The sequence below is a fragment of the Mycteria americana genome, chromosome 2 (genome assembly GCF_035582795.1).
Source record: "Mycteria americana isolate JAX WOST 10 ecotype Jacksonville Zoo and Gardens chromosome 2, USCA_MyAme_1.0, whole genome shotgun sequence".
NCBI classification, from domain to species: Eukaryota; Metazoa; Chordata; class Aves; order Ciconiiformes; family Ciconiidae; genus Mycteria; species Mycteria americana.
The window spans coordinates 125,498,442-125,524,315 of record NC_134366.1 but is presented as its reverse complement, the minus strand read 5'-3'; the positions used below and the strand labels follow the sequence as shown (position 1 = coordinate 125,524,315).

Below are 25,874 nucleotides of genomic sequence, written 5' to 3'. Positions count from 1 at the left end.
CGTGTTGTGTGCTGGTGAGCCAAAAGTCTTGTTAATTTTACCCAAATGCCTTTCTCCATACCCAAGTTACTGTACGTAATTCATTTGTGGTATGACTTATGTGTTCCTTGGTAATTTTTCTGATTTATGACACTACTAAGCATGAATCTGTTAAGACCTTCACATGAATATTATTATTTTATGATGTCATAGTCTGTTGTCTTTTGTAACATCGTTAACTTACGTACACAGTATCACAAGGATTATTGAAAAATGGACGCGACTTCTAAATGGAGTTCAATTTTCAATGGCTCTTTGCTTTCCCTTGGCAGCATATCAAAGCAAAGTAATAATGTCTTGGTGCCAGTATTTTAAAATCTAGCTCAGATGTTTAGTGTAAGGTCAGATCTGTTCCATTTCACTTGCTGCTTCCTCCTGCTGCCGGAGAGGCTGCTTTTAGTTTGCAGAAATCCCTTTCTCATGGGAAGGTGAGCTTTAGATAACACGATCTGAGCCCCGAGAGGCAAATCAAAATAATGCATCACTCATTTACTGTAGGCATTGCCCAGCTTAAAAGAGTTATTCTGGACTCTGAGAGCTCAGCTGAGATGGCTGCTGAAATTGGTTATATTGCTTGCTAACCTGTCTGAGTACCTCGTCAAAGTGTTATGCACTAGCCATGTGGACTCTCTCTCCACTGAGCAGGAAGGTCTGCAGTACCGTCCCTGTGAGCAGCCTGTCCAAACAAGGCTGAAGACACATGATGCCACATGTTCTGGATAGTGCCTTTGGGACAACTACCCAGCCTGTGTTTGCAGGCTCTCAGGCTGTATTCACTGGGAGCCTCCGCCTGAGGGCAACTGAATTCCTCACTTTTAATATAAAATGAGGTAGCGTGATGTGGATATGGGTCCATTCTCCAATTACAGTGTGCACATTTTAATAGAAAGTAGATTGTAGTGGAGAACACCTGCACTGAAGTTGAATAGAAAACATCGAGCTTTGGTTTTCTTTTGGGTTGGGGGGGGGGGGGGGGGGGGAGCATGGCTTTTTTGTGTTGGCTTGGTTTGATTTTTTGTTTGTGTTTTTTTTGGGGGTGGGGTTTTTTTGTGTTGTTTGGGGTTTTGGTTTTTTGTGTTGTGGTTTTTTTTTTGGTTGGTTGGTTTTTTAACTTCCTAGAACACAGCCCTAAACCTTAGTGAAGTAGATCCTAAACAGCGTTGCAGAGTTTGACTCCAGCCCTTGCCTGCAGGATGTAGACTGGCCAGACCTGCATGCAGATGGCTGTCAATTCCCTCAGACATAGGTGGGAGGAGAGGGTGGTTTTAGCTGCTGCTGCTGAACATCAGACTCCCAACATCTGATGACAGGTTGCTATTTCACGCTCTACAGTTTTGTTTCAACAAAAATTCAGTATCTTGTCTCGCTGAATGATTTTGTCTTCTCTTGGTAGGTGAAACTATTGCATTTATGGACCAAAAGCATTTTCATATGCATACAAAGACATGTCTTGGTTATAGTAAGTGTCTGAGATTTATTGGAGAGGAACCGCACATCATGCACCAGGAAAGGAAAGAATTTTGCCATCAGTAACTTCAACAATCATTTAGATACATCATGAATCCGCTTATATTAGCGTTTCGGTGATCTTTGTATAAGATGTTCATGATAATGCTTATCCTAAGGAAAAATATCTCTGCGTCAGCAGTCATTACTGTAGGACAGACTGGGTAGTATTTTCTGAAGTGCATAGCAAGTGTAGCGTGGCTTGTTTTATTCCCTTTGCAAACTGGCATTGTTTTTGGGGAGAGGAAGTGAAAAGAGATGTTTGTTCTCATGAGTGAATGCCACAGGTGTCTTTTTGGGGAATTCAAACATTTGAGGAAAATTGAGAGGAATAGAGAAGGCAGTTGCAATAGCCTTTGAAATGTTGAAATGTTTATTACAATGGGGCTTTTCCGCTCAGATTCCTTTTGGAAACAAGTATGTAGTATTCTAGCAAGCAAAGCGAGGAATGCCTTCCTATTGGAATAAGACACTACTTGGGTTTCTAAAGGCAAATTTAGTTTCATTTTTGTGATGCATTGATTCTGCAAGTTACCACTGGATGTTTCCATTATCCAGGTGCTTGGACCGTGTTTGATTCATATGAATGTTAGAAGTTACTACTGTTTTCATCTAGTACCTGGGACTAGTCAAGAATCAGTCCCATTATACTGATCGCTGTAGGGATAATCCCCAGACGCTTTGCAGTCTAGGCGTTTGGAGGGTGATGCTGCATAATCTTTACTAAGAAACTTAGGATGTCGTGACTAATAATTGAAAAATCAAGATTGCATAGAGTACAATACTTCACTACTTCTCAGCAAAATAGTCTTGACTCAAACAGTAATAGGTTAATTGCCCCATCCAGAAATGAATCCTAATGATTCCCTTTAGGAGCCATTATCACATGTAGGGTTTTCATTGAGATATTTATAACTGTAATCTTTGGTCTCGAAGCTCATGTAACTGTTCAACCCAGCAAAAGGGTTCAGAAAAGTAATATCCTGCTCCCGTCCTTAGGCTTTACTAAAAGTAGAATTTTTAGTTCTAGTTCAATCAGTCAAGCCCCTGCCATTTTCAGGCATTTTCCCAATCTAACACAATTTGAATGTCAAGTGTCTTGTGTTTTGCGCTCACATGGCCCACAGGAAAGTCTAGACAAAAAAAAATGTTGCGTTTATCATAGGAAGCATATCTTCTAATATATCAGAAGGTTTGTTCTTTTTCTTTTCTGTTCTTCTGTGGCTGGACTGAATCACGATTGTTAAATGAGAGGCTGCTCAGCCAGGTTTGTCTGTCTGTTCCCACCTGGAATAAATTGCATAAATTTGCACAGCATTGTCTTGGCATAGGATCCTAAAGTATGTCTTAATTTTGTGGTGGCTGCATTGAAGGTTGTCTCTTGAATGAAGTCTGTCTGTATCCCTCTCATTTGTCTGCATATTGTATCCGAGGTCTATTTTTTTTTTTTTCCTTTCCTGTATTAATCCAGGTACCATGTTGTGCTGCTGTCACGCTTGTCTGCGTTTTGCGAAGAAAACAGTTTTTATCAGTGTTTTTTCCTAGCGTAACACCTTTTTTACTCCTGTCAGTTTTATTACTGTCAATTTGAATTTAAGTGGATTATTTGAGCCTCGTAATTTTGTAATCCCTAGACAAGATATGCAAAGAATGGTAAGTGTTCTTGAAGGAAAATAGCATTGCTTGAATTTTGACTTAAACTGTGTCAGCTGTATGCAAGTGACCTCATGTTGGTCATTTTAAATAGTTTGCACTATATGGTGCAGTCAGACGTGAAGCAACGATACTACTTCTGCTTGCAGCTAGTGTTTCTCTAATTTACCTAGAGCCAGGTGGACCTCACACAAAATAAAATAGTAATTTGAAAAGACTCAAGTCTGAGTTCCTGAGTCCTTAGCTCAGACCCAAAGAAGCCAAATTTCTCTTCCTCCCTTGTTTTTCCTTTTGTGCTGTTGAGATTTGGTAACATTGCAACGATGGATGGCTTTCATCTCATTGACAATATGGTTTAGGTAATCAACCAAGAAGACAGAAGTAATTAATAATCATCCGGGAGTATTCACTAACTGTCAGTCACTAAAAAGTATTTCAGCACTGTATTTTTTTTTTTTTTTTTCCTGATCATTGTACTTATTTTAGCTCAAGAGGAAAAACATGTAAATACATACTCTTTGCTGCTAGGTGTAGGACTGAATACAACTTTAAGGTTTCACTATGGTGTTGCAGTGTTTCAGGTGAACTTCCATGGTGAACATTCCAGCAGTGTCAAATGATTCCCTATATATTTATAATTAATTTAAATAGGATGGCTAATACTAGCAGTCCTTTGTTTATTTTTAAGATATTTGCACACATTTATTGCATCTAGGGGGAATGTGAGGTGTGTTTGGAGAGATGCTATAAGAAGCTACTGAATGAACAACCCAGGTGATAGAGGTACCTTCCAATACATGAAATTAGGCATTTTCCTTCCAGTTCTCTTGGTATTTCCCCCTCTTTAATGTTTAATTAATTAATGATTAATTAGCACATGACCTCTGCCATTTTAAATTATGGAAGTGATACATAGAGGGAGAGAATACCCATTTAGAGGTTACTTTCACCCACAGGTACTTCCTTATAATGAGACAGACATATCACCCTAGCTTTTTGGGTCCCCTGCTTTGTTATGGGAAGTACTACTGTGGCCTGCCTGTGAAATACACTGTACTAGCCTGCACCAGTCACCAAGTGCTTTTTTGATTTTTAAGGTCAGATATCTGTGTTTAATAATAATAGTAATAAAAACCTGAGGTCTGACTAGATAACATTAAGCTGCCATGGCAACTAGTTTTCTGCCTGAGGCCTACTGGACATGATCCAGTGATAGTATAATCCCTGGGATTTATGATTCTTATTGCTATCTGACACATCAGTGTGAATACTGCTAGTCTCTCTCTGCTCTTCTTCAACCCTGTGCGGCAACTGGTAGGTTTCTTGCCCTTTTTTGATACAAAAGTGCAGTGTTCAAGCAAATAGCGTATTTTTTCACCATTATCTATTTGCTAAGGTAATGAGCACCCCTGTATTATAGGGTGGTTCTGCTTTGAGATCAGCTGTGCCCACTGTTTGCCATGGGGATGCTGGTGCAGTTGTGTCTGAGTGTCCATGTCCAGCTCTGCTGGCTGGGAGGTTCTCCAGGTTCCCCCCGGAGATATCAGAAGTCCTCTTATAGGAAAGAAGTGGCACGCAGAGCTGCTGTGGTAACTTGAGGATGACTAAGGACCTTTTGAAAATCATTAAAAATAATTGCAGCTTTCAAAAATTAGACTGTAGTGTGCCCAGAGGGATGACCTGGTGGCTTTTGTCACTCCCCCACAGCGTTGGACAGACCAGAGGGAGGAAGGGAGGAAAGGAGAAGCAGCGCTGATGTTTGTGGGGGGTCATCACACTCAAATGTGCACTGGTTTATGAAGTTGAAGAGCAACTTTTGGGAAAACTGTCCCCTTTCCCCTTGCTGCATCCATAGACACCTGGGAGGGACTGCAAAATGTGCTTCCAAGCGATGGGTGGTATCCTAGGGTATGCAGCAGAATACAGAATATTAAATGGTCACGCAACTGTTACAAGACACTGTTTTTTAAATGGGAAGCAGGAGTGTTGCCGGATCACTGCCATTTTGTCAGAGCTGGGAATTTTTGTTTGTTGCAATGCAATGCAAGTCCTGTAACTTAATGAGAAAAATCCCTAATTTTATTTTATTTTGTTTCTTTACATGGTAAGAAGCGACGTATAGCCTAAACGTGATATATGCATGCTTTTCCCCCATGTTCTGTTGTTCTTCCTAAACCCCTCTTAGCATGGGAGCTTAAGCCACGATGGAAAACTGCTGACCAGTTGAACTGATGAAACAGATCATCAGCTCATTTGAAAGTACGTGCCCATTTGGATTTCAGCAAGTCCTGGCTCTTTACAGAAACTCCAGGAGCCTGCATTTTTATTTATTTAGTTAATTAGTTTATTTTTTAAAAGGCAGCCCTCCAGTGACAGGCTCTTTCTGCCTAGGTGTGCTTGAAGCCCGAGCTGCAGCCTGGGTTGTCAGCCTGAAATTAGTAATGCTTCGGCACCTCTGCACCTCTGTCGGGAGCACAGTTGAAAGAGGGGGCAGGAAACATGGGAGCATCAGGGAATAAAGTAAGTTTAAAACAAACCTAGGAAACAGAACAGCTAGAGAGAGAGGAGAGGAGGAGGAGGAATAAAGAAAGAAAGAAGAGCTAGAAAAAAACCCTGAAACCTGAAGCCTAGAAGGACTTTGGGCCAGGAACAGTTAGCAAAGAGAACATATAAAAGCATCTATTCTCTATTCTCGCTCTCCTTATTGCTAACAAGGGGGGAGGGGAGGGGGGGAAAAAAAGAATAAGCTAACTTTTTTTTGCATTTTCTAAAGATAGACTAAGAGGCAAAGCTGCTTATCCAGTTTTTACTAGATATTTAAGTCATTACTGTAGCAATAAAACTGCCCTTTAATTGCTGCACCATAATTGTAGGTATTTGTTTCTTACACTGCTTAAGGTCACATAAAAATGAATAGAAGTAAAAATAGGTTTGTGTTAAGTGCCTGAATTTTGAAACTGTTTTCTTCTAGCTATCTGCAGAGACAGTACTTTCCCTTTAGTCTCCTGGTTTGACTGTTCGGTAGATGTATTTTTTAATTACCAAATTGGATTTTAGCAGGTGTAGTCAGTTGATGCATTATGGGTATAAGAGATTAGTGTTTAATCCCTCTTCTTATTACTCTGTAGATTGGTATACTTGGGAAAGTATTAAAGGTGCATTGCGTACTCAAGAGTATAGAAATGATGTTTATTACTGAATTTTCTTTCAGCTAGCATCATTTAGAAAAAAAGCTTGCACGGAACTCTGCAGGGGCCTATAGGCTCATCTACAGTGAAACTGCCTTAAACAATACAGAGTAGAGGAAAAGGGAAAGAAACCTTTTTGTGTTCTAAAACAAAAGCAGTTGTCGAAATATAAGTACTTCCCCTTCTCAAAGATGCTTATTCTCTTTTTCTGCATTTTATTTTTTAAAAATAAAGACAAAAGGGGTGTCAAAGTGTAGAAGATCTTTGTGTCAGTGAGTGGTAGAGGCAAGGACTGAAAAGGATCAGTGAATCAGATATAATTTGGACTCTGTTTGAGATACCAGTCCTGTGTTTTGCTGATGGCTGGTATTCCCGTTCTGAAAAGCTGCAGAGGCATTTCTATCGAATAGAAAGAACATTATCCCCATTTTCATTCTGGCATGCCTGTTACGACTTTGTTCTGTAAACAAAGAGGATTATGGGAACTGGAAACTAGATGGCATTTTATTAAAGAACTGTGCGAGTCTTTCACTGTGAATGCAAGAATTGGACAGTCTGGTGATAGCTACCTGTGAAAGAAAAATACTTTAAAAATAGACCTTAGTGTTTAAGTTAGTAGGGTTTATGATGAGGCAGTCCTCTAATGTAGGACAGAGTATGTGCTGGGCTTTAATATTAATTTAATGCTGGGCATTTGCACCCGCAACAAAATACTTCAAAAAATCTCCAAATGCAATTGTACAAATTACAAATGAAAAATACATGCTGCAGAAATAGGGAGAGAGATGTCTGTGTCCACTGACCTGCTGTTGTGTAGGCTGCCGGATTGCTTTGAAAGTATTTTATTTTAGGAAACGTGCATATTTGTCTGTCTAGAACTAGCAGTCTGGGGAGTGAGGCAGTAAAGAGCATTGCATTGAATGAATGTCAGTTGCAGTAACCAGCACAAATCATTTCTACCATCATATCATACAACTTTTCATACAAATTTATATCTTTTCTGCAGTAGACTACTCACTTAGCATCTTAATTCCATAGAGTAAAGTCATATATTAGTACTAGGTTTTACGTAATGCCTGCTTTAGATCATTCTGGAACTGCTTTCAGTTAATGAAATAAGTGTACAGTATGAATTAAACCATAACTCTTGCAAATCACTTTTCCTTTTAATTATAGTTTTCCTAACTGAATAGACAAATGATTAAGCAAACAGCACAGCATGGAAATGTGGAAAGTTAAGCTGCTGTGAGTCAGATCATGAAACACCTAAAGTTGGTAAATAGCTTGAATGTATCCCCAGTTTTATCTCAGTTGAAATTTTGGGGCATGACTTCCCCCCCCTCTGCTTGCGAGCTTCATGGGCTGGCTTTCCCTTGGCACCAGATTGTAAAGCTTGTCAAGTCAAGTGAAAATAGGAATTAGAAGCAAGTGGCCATATTTGGCCCTTAGTAAGTGGCAAAACTCCAGTTGGTTTCGTGTGACTCACTGCAGTAGCCTTCTACTCGGCGTGGGCTGGGGTGGCAGAACGCAGTGCTCAGCACAGAGGCGGAGGTTTTCAAAAGCAAATTACTGAATTAGCAGGCTTGCTTTTCAGAAAGTGGTTAGCAGCTGCCTTTTGACAGCCAGGCTTTCTTTTAAAGTGTCGCAGGTCGGTTATTCCAAAAAGGCTCAAAATGAGTAGCGCTTTGAGATTTTTCTGGATGATCTGGAGTACAGGATAAACTAGTGCATGAATATAAAAGTAGAAATGAAAAGGGAATTAGAAAAAAGAGTAAAAGAACCCATTAGAAACCACACTGCTCTACTGAAATATCTCTAAAGGATATAATGACAAATTGAATTATACAGGTAGGAAAATGTCGTTGTCTAAAATAACCTGATTATATTCCATATTTATTTTGCATCAGCGATTTCTGTAGCTAATTTTCTCAGCTTATAGGTGAGAAGATGACATTTTCCTGGCTGCTGTAGACCACGAATGTATCAAAATCAAAAATTAAATAATGTTTTTAAGCTGGTCTCAGGAAGTTCTAAAACCAGACCCTCTTTAAAAGTGCTGCTGGTAATGGAAAAGGCAAGTTAGAATGTAGTTCAGTTCTTTGTGATTATAACGGTCCACCATGATGTCAAAACCCCACTTCTCTTGAAAGTTACCTGTAATTGTAGTAAAGGATGTCTCATGGGCATTTCACATGCCACTCTTAACAAGCCATGAGCTGAAATATGAGCATGTGCACTGTGTTAGTAGGACTAACAGATCACCTTACAGATACAGAAGTAACCAGTCTGAATAAATGACTAATTTATAAAGGAGTTAATTTTTTTAATGTGTTTTAGTGTAGTTTTCAACAGTTTCTCTCTCTGAAAAGTAGGAAGACTTGTTAAATACAGTGTTCTTGGGGAATGTAGTGTTCAGATATTAAGTATGCAGATAGCTAGACAGTTCAAGCAGAATGTTTCCATATAATTTCTCATTCTGTCAAAGGTAAAAGTGGTATCTGGTAGGTAGCTGTATATAAGCTACTTTCTTATTCCATTTATTTAATCTGCTGCAGAGTGATCCTGAGTGGATTAAATACACCTGGGTTTTCCATTTTATGATACACCATCTTAACCGTATTGCTGGAATGCATAATGTTGCTGGCACTTGGAATTTGTTGCAATTTCCATAATGTCCTCTGAATGAGTGTTAGCCTTGAGGTTGATGCTTAGTCATTGAGAATAGCATTCAAGAGGAGTAATACCATTCCACCAAATTTACAGAAGGAAATACACTTTTTTGTTCGTTTGTATGCATGTGGATGTTATCTAGAAGTGAATTGGATGTTTCCAAAGTGTAGAAATCCAGATGCCAAACTCAACAAAACAGTCTTGGGAGCAAAGTGAGTAATGAAAGTTCTGTGTTAATACTCTATATTGTACATGAATATTTTCACGAAAAACTGATGTTAATAATATAGCCAATTATATCATTCTGTGCTCGGTCCTTGGGTCAAGTAATTCTGGTGTTACTTGCCTAAGATAAAAAGAGCAGAAGCAGGTTGTCAAAGAGTGCAAACTAACATGAGTAGCTGAAGAAGGGTTTTTATTGTCTGAGAAATGGTTCTAGGTAATTGAAGATTACTAGTAAGGTACATGAGGTTAAACATGTATTTTACAGATAGTATGAATCATTCATCTCATTAGACCTGAGTATGAGTGGTGTAGCTCTCTAGTGCACTTTAAATGAATTTGCATGTTTAGTTCTTAATGTTTTGTACACTACACATGTATGCATATGTTGTAATTACTTCCATGCAGGAGTGTTAACTTGAAAGCTTGCTTTAATACCACAGAGCTGTAGATTTTCATTTTAGAATGTTGTAGTCACAGAGATTCTCTCTTTTTCTTTTTTAAATAGATTACACTGATCTTGGTTTTTAGGACAAGAAAAGACTCCTAAATTAGGATACTTTTGTCTTAGGGTCTAATGTTTAATAATAATCATATGCTAATACTAAATACAGTTTTTCTTCTGTTTTAAAAAAACCAGGGTCTTTAATCCTTGTGCACGGCCTTATTTTGAGCATGTGAAGTAATTGCATTTACTCCCATGCATCAAAGCTGGTGTGCATATTATTGTTCTGATAGGAGCAAAGGTATTCTCTCTAAAACCAAAATAGTTATATTTCAGATATGATTGAATACTTCCTAGCACTTTCAAATAATATACTTAGAAATCTTTTAAAAAGCAGATACTTTTCAGAAGGTGCAGAAGATACTCAAAAGAGAAATATTTAAAAATCAGTGAGTTGTTACAGATTGTGAGATACTCATGTCTGATCATTTATGTGGAGAGTGTTACTAAAAAGCAGTAAAATAAGATACTTGATTACTCTTTCTATTGCATATAAAGTGACTAGATGCTGTATAGTATATCTGGTTAAGCCTTTTTAAAATGAAAAGAATCCATACGATTGATCTGTCAAGAGAAAATGACTTTTGGAAAGCATGCGTCCCTTCCATGTGGTTGTTAGAAGGAACATGGTTGGTATAAACAGTCGTCATTCTCAGTGGAAAAATAAATCCTGTCGCATTTTTGCAAAAAATCTTTGCCTGAAAACCTACAGTCAGAAATCACTCTTTGTTCATACCAATTGAACACTGAAAAATTAAGCAAAGTGATCTAAATCGAATTTACAAGACCGACAACCGTGCAGTTGGGGGGAGAGTACCTACTGCATAACCTGTACTCTGTCAAGGTAATTTAATTATGGATGGTTATACTTGAGTATAATTTGTAAAGGTGTGCTCCTTGCAAAGGGAGAATAATTCTCACAAAGCATTGACAACTTCATACATTTTTACCAGGATACTGTCAAAGGAAAGGGATTTTCATTGAATCTCATAATATACAGTCGCCTGGAGGAGGAATATCAATGAAGTGGCTAGCAGGGTGGTTTTTTCTTGGAGTTTTTTGACTACTGGAAGTCTATATGTAAGAAGATGGGGGGGAAAGAAATGCTCTTCTTTATGAATTTGAATATAAAAAAAATTAATATGTTACTGTGCGATAGTTGGGAAATAGTTTTTTATAAAATATTGTTGTGATATCTTAGTCTTTTGGACCATAATGACTGTAATACTCATTTTAAATTTCACCTTTTTGAAAAACAGTAATGATCAAAGTTTAGATTAATATTCATTCTCTTTCCCACTCCCTACTTTTCAGAAGTAAGTCTGAGAAGAGCCAGAGGTGAATCTGGCTCGTTCTTCGTCCTTTCAGTCAAGACACTCTTTTGAAGAGCAGATTTAGAGAGCAGCTGTAGCTGAGATGAGAGGTCAGCAGAGGCACAGAGCTATGGGATACATTGCTGGCTGGTTTTTTTCCGTAGTCTCTTAATGTGAACTGTTTCTAACTGAGAGTTTTGTTTGTGAACAGAGATGATGCTTGGAGGAGGCCCAGCTTTCTCCATGCCTGGGGTATGGGTGGTCTGTGCCTCTGAACCCAAGTACCAGCAGCGCTGTTTGGTAGTCCAGTCATTAAGTTCTTAAATCATTAGATGTAGTGACTTTTGAGTAAGCTCTTCTTGGGCACCTCTTTATTTTTGTGCTAAACAATACAGAATATCCAGCTCTGAAGGCTGGCTAATCAGAATTACAGAATTAGGACTGTGGTAATGATGTCTGGGTACTGGTACAGTTGTTTTAACTGGTAGTTTTATATCTTTGGCTTAGAATTGTGCATTTTCTGAGTTGGCTGTTGCGTTTCAGCATACCGTCACGGTAAGCTGACTCAGGCCGCGAGGCTCGGTGTTGAAAAGTGTGGGAGATCACTTGGGTGGTCGACATCTGGGAGATGGACCATTCTGCATGTCAATTTTCTCCTCCAATGTGAACAGCAAACCAGAGGTTCTGTCACCTTCTTCTTGCAGACCTGTAGTCTGTAGATCCATAGGAAAGGAAGTCAGTTGTACTTTATGGAGCAGGTAGGATGGACCTGAGGAGCAATAGGGATTGCCTAGAGAGTAATATATATGGAAGCTTATGTGAGAGTCTGAGTATTTATTAGCATTTCAGTGAAGCACTCTCGCTGCTAATGAGGAAGACCTGAGGCAACATCTACAAGGAGGGCTGCAGGAGGAGCCCTAGCAGTGAGGCTTCAGCCTTTTACCCAGGCAGATTTGTTCTTCGTGGGTTCAGTGCTTTGTGGGACCAGGCATGCTCTTCTCCCCAAGGTGAGGCTGGCCTTTCATGGAGGGAGATCTTCCAACTCTGCAAGCCATCTGGAAAGAGCAATATCCCTGCCCGGCCCAGCAAGATCAGTATTAAGAAGGTTGACGTTTTATCATATATTTTGAGGAGTGCTGTGCTTTGTCTCATTTTTGTACACGATGGACCCTTTCAAAGAAGTACTTTGTACAGTCTTCTCTGTCAGGAGAGGGCAAAGCGGGGATTCTGGATAACTGAAAGGGTACAGTAAGAAACAAATTTTATATGTCATCTGAACATCAGCTTGGTCTTTGAAGTTCAAATACAAAAAGGTATGATTCTTCTTCTCAGTACCTTCCTGGAAACAGTGCATTACAGAAGAAAGCATATGATGGATGACATTTAGTAGTGATTTTTCTTGAGAGGGACCTTTAGGTTTTGAAGATAAATAGTTTGTCCATGGTTTAGCACAATATAAAAAGTCCAATAACTGAAATGAGGCATAAAGCCTCATTTCATCTTCATCTTCACTATGTGCTTTTCAGCACAACCTTCATAATGATGTTTTGCACTTCTATTGCCCATACAATCAAAATATTTCATAATGCTTTGGAAACATTGAAGAACAATCATTGGTTAGAGGAGCAGACTTTCATTTTTTACCTACTATTATTTGCAGTAACCCAGAAGATAAGTGGTAGTGAAAGCAATTGGGTAAAGAAAGCAGCAACCTGTTATCAGTTCTGTTTTGTGCACTTCACAGCATTATCTATACAATAGGTTTTACTGACTTCTTGTTCCAATGTGCATCTTTCAGACAGGATGAAAGGAAGGAGGGGGGAATTAAACAAGAATGGTAACTCCTAAGTAGATGAATGGACATGTATGGTACATGAAATAGCTTTAATTAAAAAAAAAACAAAACAAAGTGAAGTCTTTAACTTAGATTTTCTCTGTGAGGTAAGTATTTACTGCTGCTTCTCTCTTGTAGATGAGGGATGAGGAAACTCATGCCCAGAGCTCATAAGCGATGAGATGATCTGAGATGGTAACAGCTGAATCGCAGGCTGAGCTGGGCACAGAAGTTAATCTCTGAACGGACTTCTGGGTTTCTGCCTTACCCTCTTTGGCAGAGAAAGCGCTGGAAGCACAGTTGTGTTTGCAATTATGGTTGCAGCGTAATTAAGTTTGTTGAGTTTTTTTAATGAATTGACTTGACTGGATCTTTGTGAGGCTTGAGGTGCAAATCCCTGCAGCCATTCCACTGGAAACCGACTGAAATGTAGCACAGGACATGGAAGGAAATGGTTTTCTTGCTGGGCAGATGGGTCTTTGGGAGGGACGCAGTCTTTCTAGGGTTAAAAACTCTGCCTAGCAGCCCACAGAAGGATATCGCTGTTACGTGGACTGACCCCTAAAGTACAAGTCTTAACTGATAATTGCATGTGATAATAGCAGCAACAAGTTAAGTCTTTCTGCTTTTGAATATTTGTTCTTAATGCATTTTATGTCACACTGAGTTCAAGTGGGCTGCTTTTTCATTTTTTGTTCTTCATTTTGTCTCTTTTACAGTGAAGTTTCGAAGCTGTGATGGAAACAAAAAAATACACTTTGGAAGCAGTGAGCCAGGAGATTTCAGAGTAGGTGAAGATGGTGTCGTCTATGCAGAGCGAAGCTTTCAACTTTCAGCAGAGCCCACAGAGTTTGTCGTGTCTGCTCAAGACAAGGAAACCCGGGAAGAATGGCAAATGAGAGTGAAGCTAACCCCTGAACCAGCCTTTGCAGGGGCTTCAGAAAAGGTAAAACAACAACTAACCGCAGCCTGTATAAACGTATTTCTGCAAACAGGCCTAAAAATAGGGACTTGATTCTGTCTGTCATGTACCTTTCCATGAGGCATTTTATTAATGGACAACTAGTGCATGCAAAGCTGGAGCCACAGGAAGAACGTTTTTATAGCCTGTTACTCTGTAGCTTTGCTAAGGCATGGAAAGGCATGCCTGTTTAAGTATATAGGATTCATTTATGTTTGAGCTTTTTCTTTGTATAGTCTGAGATTTATACCTGAATTTAAATCGGACATGGTCATTTCTTTATTTTAAATTGCTTGAAAGTATTACAGTATTTATTCCAGCAGTTAAATATAACCACAAAATAAAAAAATTCGTGCTAGAATGCATCAGTCACGTTTATTAGATGGGAGCTGTAGATTTACAGCAGTAGTAGGAAAGCATTTCTGGCAGGGAATATTGGCTTTGTCTTGTCCCTTCATAATCAAATGGAGATTGTAAATTATTCATGATTCCAGCACTACTTAGTAAGGAAGATAGTCTCCCTCTGCTGGAAGCTGCCATAGGATAAACCATGTACTGTAACAAAAATCAAAGCTAGCAATATACAAATAACAATGCATTTACTTTAGGAAAACAGTATTAGGTCTACTACCTTTTTCTGTTATATTACTTGCTGCCTGCTGTTTCTTACCTTCTCTTACAAAGTGCTTCGTTCAGTAATAAAGAAGAAAATTTATTCATAGATTAACATACCTGTAATAGGTACACATTAAAGATTTAAGCATAATGTCAAAATAGACAGTGTGGTTACGAGAGACATTTTTCCTGAGAACACACTGGAGACCAAAGCTGTGTAATCCTCCGTTTTTTGTTTGCTTACTTGATGATTGTTTTATATCTTCTAAGGCATGTTTTTAACGAAGGAAATGTTGTCATTTTGTCTGTAGAAGTAGAGTAAAAGAGCAGATGCTTAGGTATGCCAGGGCATGCCCTGTTCTTTCCAGAGATCCAGTTCAGGCATCCTTGCCATCAGCCGAATGTAGAGTAGTGGAATCTGGCCTTCAGTTGGGCATCTGTTTTTACTCTGTGGCATATTTGATTATATTTTTTTTAAAGTTTTTCTCTTTTAAAAGATTTGGAAAAAGTTTTTGTCACCCTGTCTCCACCCTTAAGCAAGCTAGCATAGCTATATGTGTGCTGGCATCCAAAGGCTGAAATGAGTGCAGATATAGAAGGGAATAGGAAGGGAATGTTGACAGCCAGCAGAGATTAATGCCCAATGTGCAAAGTGGGTCATCTACTGCATCCATCATGGCTGACATAGGTTTAAAATAATTACAGCATTAATTCTATGGGATTTAATAGGGTCATAAATATTTGAAGCATTCCTTACCAGTATGTATTAAACTTCTCTTGGAACTCAAATTATATTTTAGCACACCCAGATCTAAATTTAATGTACAGTAGCACATTACCTGAACTGAAGTTCTGGCTAATGAGAAATACATAAAGGCATAATATTAAATTCTGCAAAATATTAACTACTTTTCAGAAAGTGCAGAATGGTTTACACAGTAGTGCCATGTTATAAATGGTTTATAATCCCATTTCTCCTCCAACTTGAATAAGGAAAAGAGAAAAGGAGTTCTTAAAATTTTGCAGTGCAGTGGTAAATAATACTGGTTATTTTCATACTGTGCTGTAAATGCAAATAAAACAGTTCTGTGAACACAGAGGAAAGACAGCCTTTCAGTCAAGTGTGTAATTGTATCTGAGTTATTTTATAATGTCTACTAGTAATTCTCCTTCTAACATGTGCTTAATTTTATCTTGTACCTGGGAAAGGACCAAAAGAAAATTGAAGACATCATATTTCCATGGCAACAATACAAGCACAGCAGCCCTCTGAAGAGGCAGAAGAGAGACTGGGTTATTCCTCCAATCAACCTACCAGAAAATTCCAGAGGACCTTTTCCTCAGGAATTAGTTAGGGTAAGGAAGTTAATAGAAATGTGGTTTCAGTGTCCTTCAGAGAGCTCTTAGAGATTTTGTGTGAATGATGTCTTGTTCATAGGCCAAATGTTTATCAGAGTCTTTTGGGCTGGTTTATGTTGCTGCCTCTGTGCATATTGGGCTGGGCTGCATTTACTAAGTTTTTTTAAGTTGTCCCTATGCTCCTGTACCGGTGGAAGGTGACCTTGGTTTGGGTGGTAAGTACTGTGATAACTTCCTTAACTGAGTATGAGGATCTCTGCCAGTTCAGGAGTTCTCCAGTCTTCTGCACTGTAGTTTTCTACCTGGGGAAGGGTGTGGGGGTGAGCGGGAGGAGGAGTGCACCAGGAGGCAGGAGGAAGCGGCGGGATGTGACGGGGTGAGGACACTAGCTGCTCCGTAGGACTCGGCAGCACAGACATGGCCATTGCCAGGAGCCCAGCACAGGAGAGGGCTTCCAGTTGTGGTACTGGTCGGTCATGATGAACCTGTATGAGGATTTGTTGGAACTTGGTAGATCGTTAGTCCAAATTGATAGGATATAGTTTTGCTCTGCTTTGTTGATGTGCGTGCTGGTGATTCACCTGCTCACAAATGCACTGACCTTTAATTTTTTCCTTGGAAGATGAGACCAAAGTTCAGTCTTTAAATAAAAACAGTGAGTTTCTAAAGGGCTACTGCCAGAGCAGAAGAGTGTCTGTAGCTTTGGTCTGGCAGGAGGAGGGAAAACAAACAAAACATGCTTTTAATTTCTTATGTAGTTTTATGATAGTATATGTTTTCTCTAGGATCTAAACAATTCTGTTTAAGGTAAGAATACTTGTTTTGGTGTAATACAGTTCATCCTATTATGAGAAATAAGCAGGGATATTTTTATGTTCCTGAAAATTCATTGACCAGTTTTCTGACAAACAAAGATTGCAGTTGAAAACCTCAGGCTTTATACTAACTTTATATCATTTCCAGAATAATTATTTTTACAAGTTTAGCTTAAAGATGGGGGGGGGGGGGGGGGGAGAAAAAAGAGCTGCTGCTTGTCTCAGCAGCAGTCCCATCCACTGGTTGTTTGTAGCTAATGTAAACATTATGTTTTTTGACACGTAGATTAGGTCTGATCGTGATAAAAGCCTCTCGCTACGGTACAGTGTGACTGGCCCAGGAGCTGACCAACCTCCAACAGGCATCTTCATCATCAACCCCATCTCAGGACAGCTGTCTGTGACAAAGCCTTTAGACCGGGAGCAGATTGCTTCTTTTCATGTAAGAATTTAATTTACCATAAATCAGATTATCAAATTGAAGATTAACATCTGCTTCAAACATGACTTGAGCAGCCGGCATTTAGTTTTCTATGAGATATGATTTGAAGAGTTTGTAGCAGATTTGTATTTATTGTACTTACTAAGGCTAACTCTTACTATGTTTAAGCAGCTTAAATACATTAACATACGTAAACAGTGATTAAATGTATTTAGATAAAGTCATTTTAAAAGATTGAAATATGGATACTGTAGCTTATATTTCAAATACAGACCATTGATCACAGTCTCCACTGTATTGTATATTTTCCAAAAGTTTACTTTTAATTCAGCAACTTAAATTAGGATGTGACTGCTATTAGAATTGCAGCAGCTGTGATTTGAGAAATGGATGGGAAGAATAACCTACCAATTTTCATTTTCAGGGGCAAATCTAAGCATTTTAATGGAATTGTAAATTAGGTCTGTCAGCTTATGAAAATGATATTCTTTGCTCTAAAGAAATTGACAAAGTAGACCACGGATTCCAGTATTAGTGGAAAAGAAAGGTTTGAAGGAAGGGGGGAAACCACGCTGTGACCTAAAGTTGTCTCTGCTTTTGAGACACCACACTGAAATCATTACAGAAGTTGCTCAGTTCCTAGAGAGAGTTTCCAGCATGTCGTGGATTAAAACACTCCTTGCCTTGTGCTCTGGGAAGCCCTTCGAGTGCTGCTCCCAAACAGAGGAGGCAGCAGGAGGCGTCTGGGGGGAGGCAGGGGGAGCGGCTCTCAGAAGAGCACAACAGCTCCAGCGTCCATAAGATTTTTTTTTTTTAGTGAGAATTTGGCATTGGCAATTCAAGATTTACTGACGAATTTACATTTATATGAGTAATTTCCAGAGGGGTGAGTTAATAATGCCTTCTTGCTCCTTTCTAGTAGGTTTGTAGCCAGAAGATGTGTGTGTGTGTGTGTGTGTGTGTATATATATATATATGTATATATATATACACACACACATATCTATATAAAATGGGCTTCAGCAGGACTGCTATAGGAGAAAGTTGCTTTTTTGCCTAGCAATTGCCAGGCTCTGGCCTGGAGACGTAAGTTTAAATTTGCAGAAAGTACTGTTCCTTTTTTTTGGCTGTCCAATTTAAGATGATTTAGGTAAACCTGACTGTCAAATGTTTAAACTCAGTCCTTTTTGACAATCAGGGCATTAAATTTAAGTGTCTTGGTATCTTTGAAACCCAGTCCATAAACTTTAGCTTAATTTTTAGCCTGGAATTTCAGTGTGTTTACTGCTAGTGATTTATCACAAACCTTACCTTGGTGTTCCAGGTAACACAAATCTATTTTATATGCTTTTCCTATGCATTCATGTCTGTTAAATATCTGTATCAGTAAAGAATTTTTGAAACTGATGCCAGTGTTCATGCCCTATGGATTGTTAGTAAGTTGCTATCTGTTTGATATAAATCTGCATATTTCTAGAGTCTGTTTTCTAACGGTCATTATTAAAAACAGATTTATATATGACAGTATGCATTGGTATTAATTGAAATTACATGATTCAAAATAATTTTCAGCGAATCAGAGAAGTAAAACTGCAGCTTAGAATAGTTTAGAAGTCTGAACAGCAGTTCCATTAGCAACCTGAAAACTCAAATCGTCGATATGAGGGAGCAGTGGCAGATAACAGAATACATTGAGCTAAAAATGTCTGGCCTGAAACATCCTGCCACCTTTATTGTATCTGTGCCTGTATGTTGTGCAAATGCTAATACTTCTAATGATTTTTGCAGCTGAGAGCACACGCAGTGGACGTAAATGGAAACCAGGTGGAAAACCCTATTGACATTGTTATTAATGTCATTGATATGAATGACAATAGACCTGAGTTCTTACACCAGGTTTGGAATGGGACAGTCCCTGAAGGATCAAAGCCAGGTAATACTTGGGCTTTCAAAGTATATGCAGTAACATTTTGAAAGTGATGAAGGGGGTGCCTTCAGAGTTGCAACACTTTCAAAGGTGTCTTATTAGTGTGATGAGCAAAATCTCAGATACTGTCTTATTATTTCACCTTATTTTTAATTCACTTTTTAGTATGCTAGGATTAATTTCCAAAAGAAGAAAGTATTATGTACATAAACTAAAAGAGAAGTCTTTAAGAATATGACTTTTAGGTTCCTGTTTTTGAAAATCCTATTTATAGTGTCACAGTTTGTGCAGTTATGTTCATGATAGCCATTGACGTTCATTTAGTTGACAGCTCAGGGTGTAAGAGACTTCTGAAGTATCAGCAGATCCAGTTCTAGTTCTGAATCTCAGGGGCTTTGGAAAAACTGGGATTTGAAACCAAACAGTTTCATTTGAATTCTCGAGAAAACCCTAAATGTTGTTCACATCTCATTAAAATTCTAATCGGCTCAGACTAAAGTTTGCACTACGGCTGAAACCACTTTCTTAATTTGTCAGTAGTGCAAAATGAATTTTTTAGAAAGGTTAGCACAAGAAATGTATTTTCTCACTTTGCAGTGTTGACTTGGCATTTGAGATGAAAAGAACATGCATCTCAAAGACCTTTGAAAGAGTATTATTTACATTGATTTTCAATCACTGTCAGTATGTGCACCAATTCTGAAAATTAAGTATATTTCCTTTGGCCCAATTAATAACATTTTTATCAAAACGTGAGGAGCTCTGTTGTTACAGAGATGTTATTTATGGCAGAATTGTAGGATTTCATTGTTTATGGAGCTTCTTCAGTTCTAAGCAAATCTGATATTTTATAAACACAAAGTATTTTTATCTCCTCTTATGTATTTTAATTACTCTGTTGGCGAGTCTTGAGTTTAACCAGTTTGTTTTAAGTAAGAGAAGGAATGTGCAGAGTTTACCAAAAGAAATACATGCTTTGACCATTGCTTGTAAGTGATCTTGTGTAATCTGAGTAAACTGTTTATATAACATCAATTTTTTATCCTGCTGCTAGGAACCTACGTGATGACTGTTACTGCCATCGATGCTGATGATCCCAATGCACAGAATGGGATGCTGAGATACAGAATCTTGTCACAGGCCCCGAGCAGCCCCTCTCCAAACATGTTTACGATCAACAACGAGACTGGTGACATTATCACCGTAGCAGCTGGGCTTGACAGAGAGGTACGACAGGTCTTACTCCCATAGGCTGGGTTGTACTTAATATTGTGAAGAAGCACATTTTTTGCTAGTAACGTACAAATACTTCTCTCCCTTCCCGGTCTGAACTTTCTCCCTGGAAAGGAGGAAATTAGGATGGGGGTGAAAGTTGGACCCACACATTCTGTACATGGGCAACTCTCGGTTCCATCGGGTCATGGAAAGGATCTTGTCTGAAAAGCCAGTTTGCTTTTAAGGAACAGGTACACACTAAAGCAGCGATGCAGATAAGGACCTCAGATGCTTGGCCTGGGTGCTGAGGTGGGAGGTGTTCCTCAGCTCCAGCCCTTTCCTCTTGCTGAGCTCTGTAGGCAAAGAGTAGATGGAAAATGGAATTGGCTATATGTTTTATTTATTTTGGAAGCTCCAGGAGAGCTGTCCTCCCTCTGTCCTCTTCCTTGCTCTTCATAGAGAGATGTTAAATACTTGAAATCTTCTGGGTGCTGTGTTGCTAAATTTGCAGTAATTTGCTTATTAAAATCAACCAGGAAAAATATTACTGATTTTAAAATTTGAAAAGCACATTTCTAAGAAATAAACCCGTCGGTATTGGAAACTGCATAGATAGAGACTTGTCTCAAGGCCTGGACACACATTCAAAACCTTTTCAAAAAAATAATAAAAAAATCTGACTGTTAGTAATTCCCTGGTACATGCTGAGCAAGTCCTGTTCTGTCTAGACAGTTCTTCACTGTGCCCACCACTGGAGAAGAAGGGTGCCAGATCCTCTGCTCTGGTTCACCCATCTGTGAGGTGGGAATAAAAATATTTCCCTCCCAACTCCAGATCTGTCACATGAACTAACTGTGCTTTTGAACCACTTGAAAACTTCAGAAGAGATAAGCATTATTTTATAAACAAACTATAAAATCCAAACAAATCTTATTTCAACACATCTTGTTTCATCTTCTGTTTTACTAACCTCATTTTAGCTCATTAAATCTGAAGGTTTTTTTTTAAACTGGATTTGCTGTTCAGCTTTTAGCTGTTTGCTTATACTTACTTAAAATGGAGAGCAAAAATACTTTCTGATGCTCTGGGTTGGCTATTAATATTCTGATGCATTTCAGTTTGAAAGGGGCAATCAGAAGATTTGAAAAGCTAAATAGACTGTTAGATATTGCAATTAATTTTTAAAGTTTTATTAACATTCAATCTATTTAAGTTGGTTTTGAAAAGGATGGATTTGAGGAAAGGAAGACCCTGAACTTCACAGTATTGCCTTATTAAATTAAGAGCATGATGGGGCAGCTTTGCCCTAGTTTTTAAAATCCCCTGGTCATCTTTGACAGGTTAACTTTCAGAAGGACATAGTGATAACTCTGAGTTTTATTACTTAGTGACTAGCTGTACCAAGGGTGATTTAACTTGGAAGAAACCAGCTGTCTGTGGAGCTTAGGCCCTCGCATTAGCAGTTGGAAAAGCCTTGTCACTTGCCATCAGTTTTCCTGATGGATCACTGTACTGATACCCAAATGAGTATTTATAAACATTTCTTGCACATGTTGAATATTAATGATTAATGGTAAATTATTCAAATATTAAATTAGACTAATATGAGATAAAATGGTTTCCTTCCCAAGCCATTGCTCTGCTTCCTTCATTTCCTGAGTCATTTCGTGGAAGTCAATTAAATAAAACGACCAGGAGTCTAGAAAGCCAGATCTGAATCGAGCAGGTCTTCTGACAGTGGGCTGGGGAGTGCCTTGTTGCACAAGGTTCCTTGTTGTCCGGGAACCTCAGCTGGGCTACCCACTTCTGCCATTCTGCCCTTTTCTCCAAGCTCTCCAAGACTCTCTGTAAAGCTCTAATTAGGCTCATAAAGTACTAGACACAATTTTAAATTCTTAAATTATGTGATCCATTATTTATGGGAGTGTAAGTGTTGTAGGCATTCCAAAAAAAAAAAAAAAAAAAAAAAAAGGTGGTTCCTCTGATAGCATTCCTCATCTGCTAGTATTTTAGGTTAACATGCACAGTGCATTACCTATGCTAACATGCACAGGAGGAGAGTCGCTTAGGTAGGGGACTCAGCTAGAGGCAGAAGTCATCTTTCACTTGCTGTCCCAAAAGATGCTTTTTCATGAGATCCAGCTGTTCTTATTTCTTCCGCTGTTGCTGTGGAATTCAATTCAGCATTAAAACATCTGCCTTACTGCTGGAGGTGCTGAAGAAGGCAGGCAGGGTACTTAAATTTACATGCTGACGTTCCTGCCTCACGTGAGGTTAATTCAGTGAAGTGCTCTTTTTTTTGGCCTGTGTTGAAATGGAAAGATGTGACCTGATGAGGTCTGTGTTCTTTCGTGAAGCTGCCAGTTTGTTTTCGGATGTGTTGCTGCAAAGTCTCCGTGCAGGCTGCTGACACATGCTCCATGGCTTATTCCTGGCTTCTCCTCCACCCGCAGTTAAAAGAGGAGAGCCACCTCCCCCAGTTTCCCCATGCTTGGAAAGTTGTGCACTTGTTGATTTCTGAAATTTCATTCCCAGCAGTGATCTTCTGTATGTGAGTGCTGGAAGGGGGGGGAAACACACAAAAACACATACACGCTGTCTTTTGGGGCACTTTTTGGGGCAGTTTCTAGTGTGCTGCTTCTGTTGGAATTAAATAAGATTGTACGGAAGTTGTGTCTCTGTGTAATAATAATGGAGTTTCCTTAATGAAATTTGCTTCTTGGGATCAATGTGTTAAGACCCAGCTGAATCAGAAGCACCTGCTGTTTCAATAACATAGAATCATCTGGCTGCAAGATTTTCTTCAATACTGCTCTAGATTTTATTGCTTCACAATAAGTAAAGTTTATTTTTTTTTCCTGGATGAAAGTGGTAAAAGTATTTCTTTGATTCCCTTGTGACTGCTTCTCTTGTTGGTGTCATGAAGGAAACCTTTAGGATGTTTATTTAAGCCTTTTGAAGGTCACTTTGCAAGCCAGAATTTGTATACGTATTTATGCATTATTAAATATATATATTGCGTTTCTGTATAAGTAATATTAGTTTTGCTTTTTTAAAGAACTGTGGTATGCACATGGAGTAATACACCTTGGAGGTGTGTTGGAAGGGTTCCTTTGTGAAAGAGGACATGAGCATAAATTATCTTCAGTGGGAGATAAAGATTGATACGGCTTATTTTATTTTTTTTTTTTTTTATTATTCAATGGCTTGTATTTGCTGCTTGCAAGTGTGCATAACCATTAAATCTCTAATGTCTGTCATAGTGTCTGGCCAAAATTTGAAAGAAAGTTGGACATTATCAGTGGAATTGTCCTTGTTTATTTTTTGTATCGATATACATAGTCCCTTTTTGTCAACAGTTTCCATGAGAAGTCATCTGTCATATACCCAGGTCTGTAAGGAGTGGGAGAAAATAAGGTACTGAGTGGAAAAACTGTGCTTTTCTTTTTTATTTTGCCAGAAGGTTTTTTGCCAGTGTTAGTAAACCATTCATGAAAGTGATATTTCAAAGTAATAGCAGCTTCTTACGTTTGTGCGTTTTCTTTTGGAAAGAACTGAATGATAACACCTAGCTCTCTCCGAACTGGGAAACTGAACTGGCAAATGAAAAAGCATGCACAATATTTTCATTTCACGGTAGAAACCGTTGATGAGTTCAAATCAACTTCGCAGCAACTCTACACAAAAAAACATCTCTCTAATTTTTTTTTTTCTTCTTTTTAAACACCGCCTTGTCGACTTTGTTTTAAACATCTAACCAGTTTGAGGTCAGGTCTCAGTTGAGCGTTTCTTGGGCCTGAGGGAGCCCTGGCCCCGCTCCAGCCGTGCCGGGGGAGCGCAGCGCAGCGCAGCGCAGCGCCGGCCCGGCCCGGCCGTTGCTGATGGCACGCGCGGCGGGGGGGGAGCGGGGAGGGAAGGAGGCGGCGGCCATCTTCGGCCGGGGTGTTTAACATTCATGGAAATAGCTCGTGTGGTTGTTCCTCCCCCTTTCTCCCAGTGCCCTTACTAGTCTCGGTTAGCCTTGACATCTTCGGTTTCCATAGCGATGGCAAGAAGTTGCAACAGTGGTTTTATACTTGGGCTCGGCTGAAACAAAAGCTTGGCAGTTGTGGCTGTTTGGCCAACAAACCTACCTTGGCTCGGTTCTCGTAAATGCTTTTGAGGACTTACCCTGTTTTAGTATAAACCGCGCTCTTGTCTTTTCCCCATTTGAAAAGTGTTGTTAAATCTGTAATAACAGCATTAACTGTATAACGTGTCTTTGATTTTGAGAGTAGGAAGCAGGCAGTCTGCTCTTGTCTCAGTGATATTTGAAGAAAATCAAGTAGTTCATGTAGCACGATGCAACCCAGTGCTGTGCTCCTCTGGCACAAACTTTGCTCCTGTCATCCGAGGTGATGCTAACTAGAATAAACAGTGTGATAGGCTCCATTGCTTAGCGACCTGCAATTTTGGAAACACCTGCTGTTCTACGGTAATGTTAGTTTTGTCTAAAACTTATGTTGATGTCATTTTGTGTTTTAGAAAGTACAACAATATACATTAATAATTCAAGCTACGGACATGGAAGGAAACCCAACATATGGTCTTTCGAACACAGCAACTGCTGTCATCACTGTGACAGATGTCAATGACAATCCTCCAGAGTTCACCGCCATGACTGTAAGTACAGGGTGGGAGTAACTGAAGGATGTGCATATTTATAACCCTTCCCTGCTTTTCTCATTATATTCACAGACAGTAAATATTTATTACTTATTAAATAGCGTACTGGCAGGCAGAATTGAGATACGTGCAGAATATATATCCCTTAGATTTGGTATTCTGCTTAGGCCAAAAGGCAAAAGCTGACAAGGGAATCAAACCATCAGTTTTCTGGGTGGCCTCAGGTAAACTTCATTAGATAAATTGTCAGAGCTCCAGTGGAGAGAGATGCACGCTCTAATGTTGATGAATGTTCAGTATGGCATGGCTCTGTGTATGTTTCTGCAGCTGAGGTAAAATGCTTTCTTGTTTTTTGCAGTTCTATGGGGAAGTACCGGAAAACAGGGTGGATGTGATCGTAGCAAATCTGACGGTAACGGATAAAGATCAGCCCCACACACCTGCGTGGAATGCGATGTACCGAATGACCGGAGGAGACCCGACAGGTCGATTTACCATCCTGACCGATCCCAATAGCAATGATGGGCTGGTGACGGTTGTGAAGGTAAGAGATGCTTGCGCTTCAGAGAATTAAGCAGAGATGGAAGAAGTGGGAGAAAATTGAGGGACGAAAAATGTGAACTTCTGGGGCCAGCATGAGTCTGGAAAGGAAAATGGATGGGCACCATCTGTCTTGTGGAAGTAAGCCGTCCATCTCTTGCAGCATTTCCTTGCTTACGCTAGCAGTAGTATTTCAACTGATCAGTTTTAAAAATCAGGCTAGGCTGTTGAAAATGACACATTTGAAGCTTTATTTGCCAGAAGATAGGAATTAGTCTGTGAAAAAGCATTTGCTTGGTATTTGTTGCTAGCGTAAAGGAACAGCTTCCTACCTCCTGGCCTCCATTAGTAGTCATGCTTGTTGTCTGCAGGTTTTATGTCAACATGTTCCTGTTAAGGAACAGA

General features: G+C 39.2%; 1 protein-coding gene across 1 annotated transcript in view; it reads left to right on the top strand.

The window, feature by feature from the left end:
• The window catches only part of CDH2 (cadherin 2), a 122,060-nt gene that overhangs the window by 67,888 nt on the left and 28,298 nt on the right, over positions 1 to 25,874 (top strand). Inside the window, exons 3-9 of the mRNA XM_075494547.1 lie at positions 13,650 to 13,876; positions 15,716 to 15,862; positions 16,967 to 17,122; positions 18,911 to 19,055; positions 20,104 to 20,276; positions 24,789 to 24,926; positions 25,288 to 25,473. Of these exons, the coding sequence (XP_075350662.1) occupies positions 13,650 to 13,876; positions 15,716 to 15,862; positions 16,967 to 17,122; positions 18,911 to 19,055; positions 20,104 to 20,276; positions 24,789 to 24,926; positions 25,288 to 25,473 (1,172 nt within the window). The remainder of the gene's footprint in view (positions 1 to 13,649; positions 13,877 to 15,715; positions 15,863 to 16,966; positions 17,123 to 18,910; positions 19,056 to 20,103; positions 20,277 to 24,788; positions 24,927 to 25,287; positions 25,474 to 25,874) is intronic.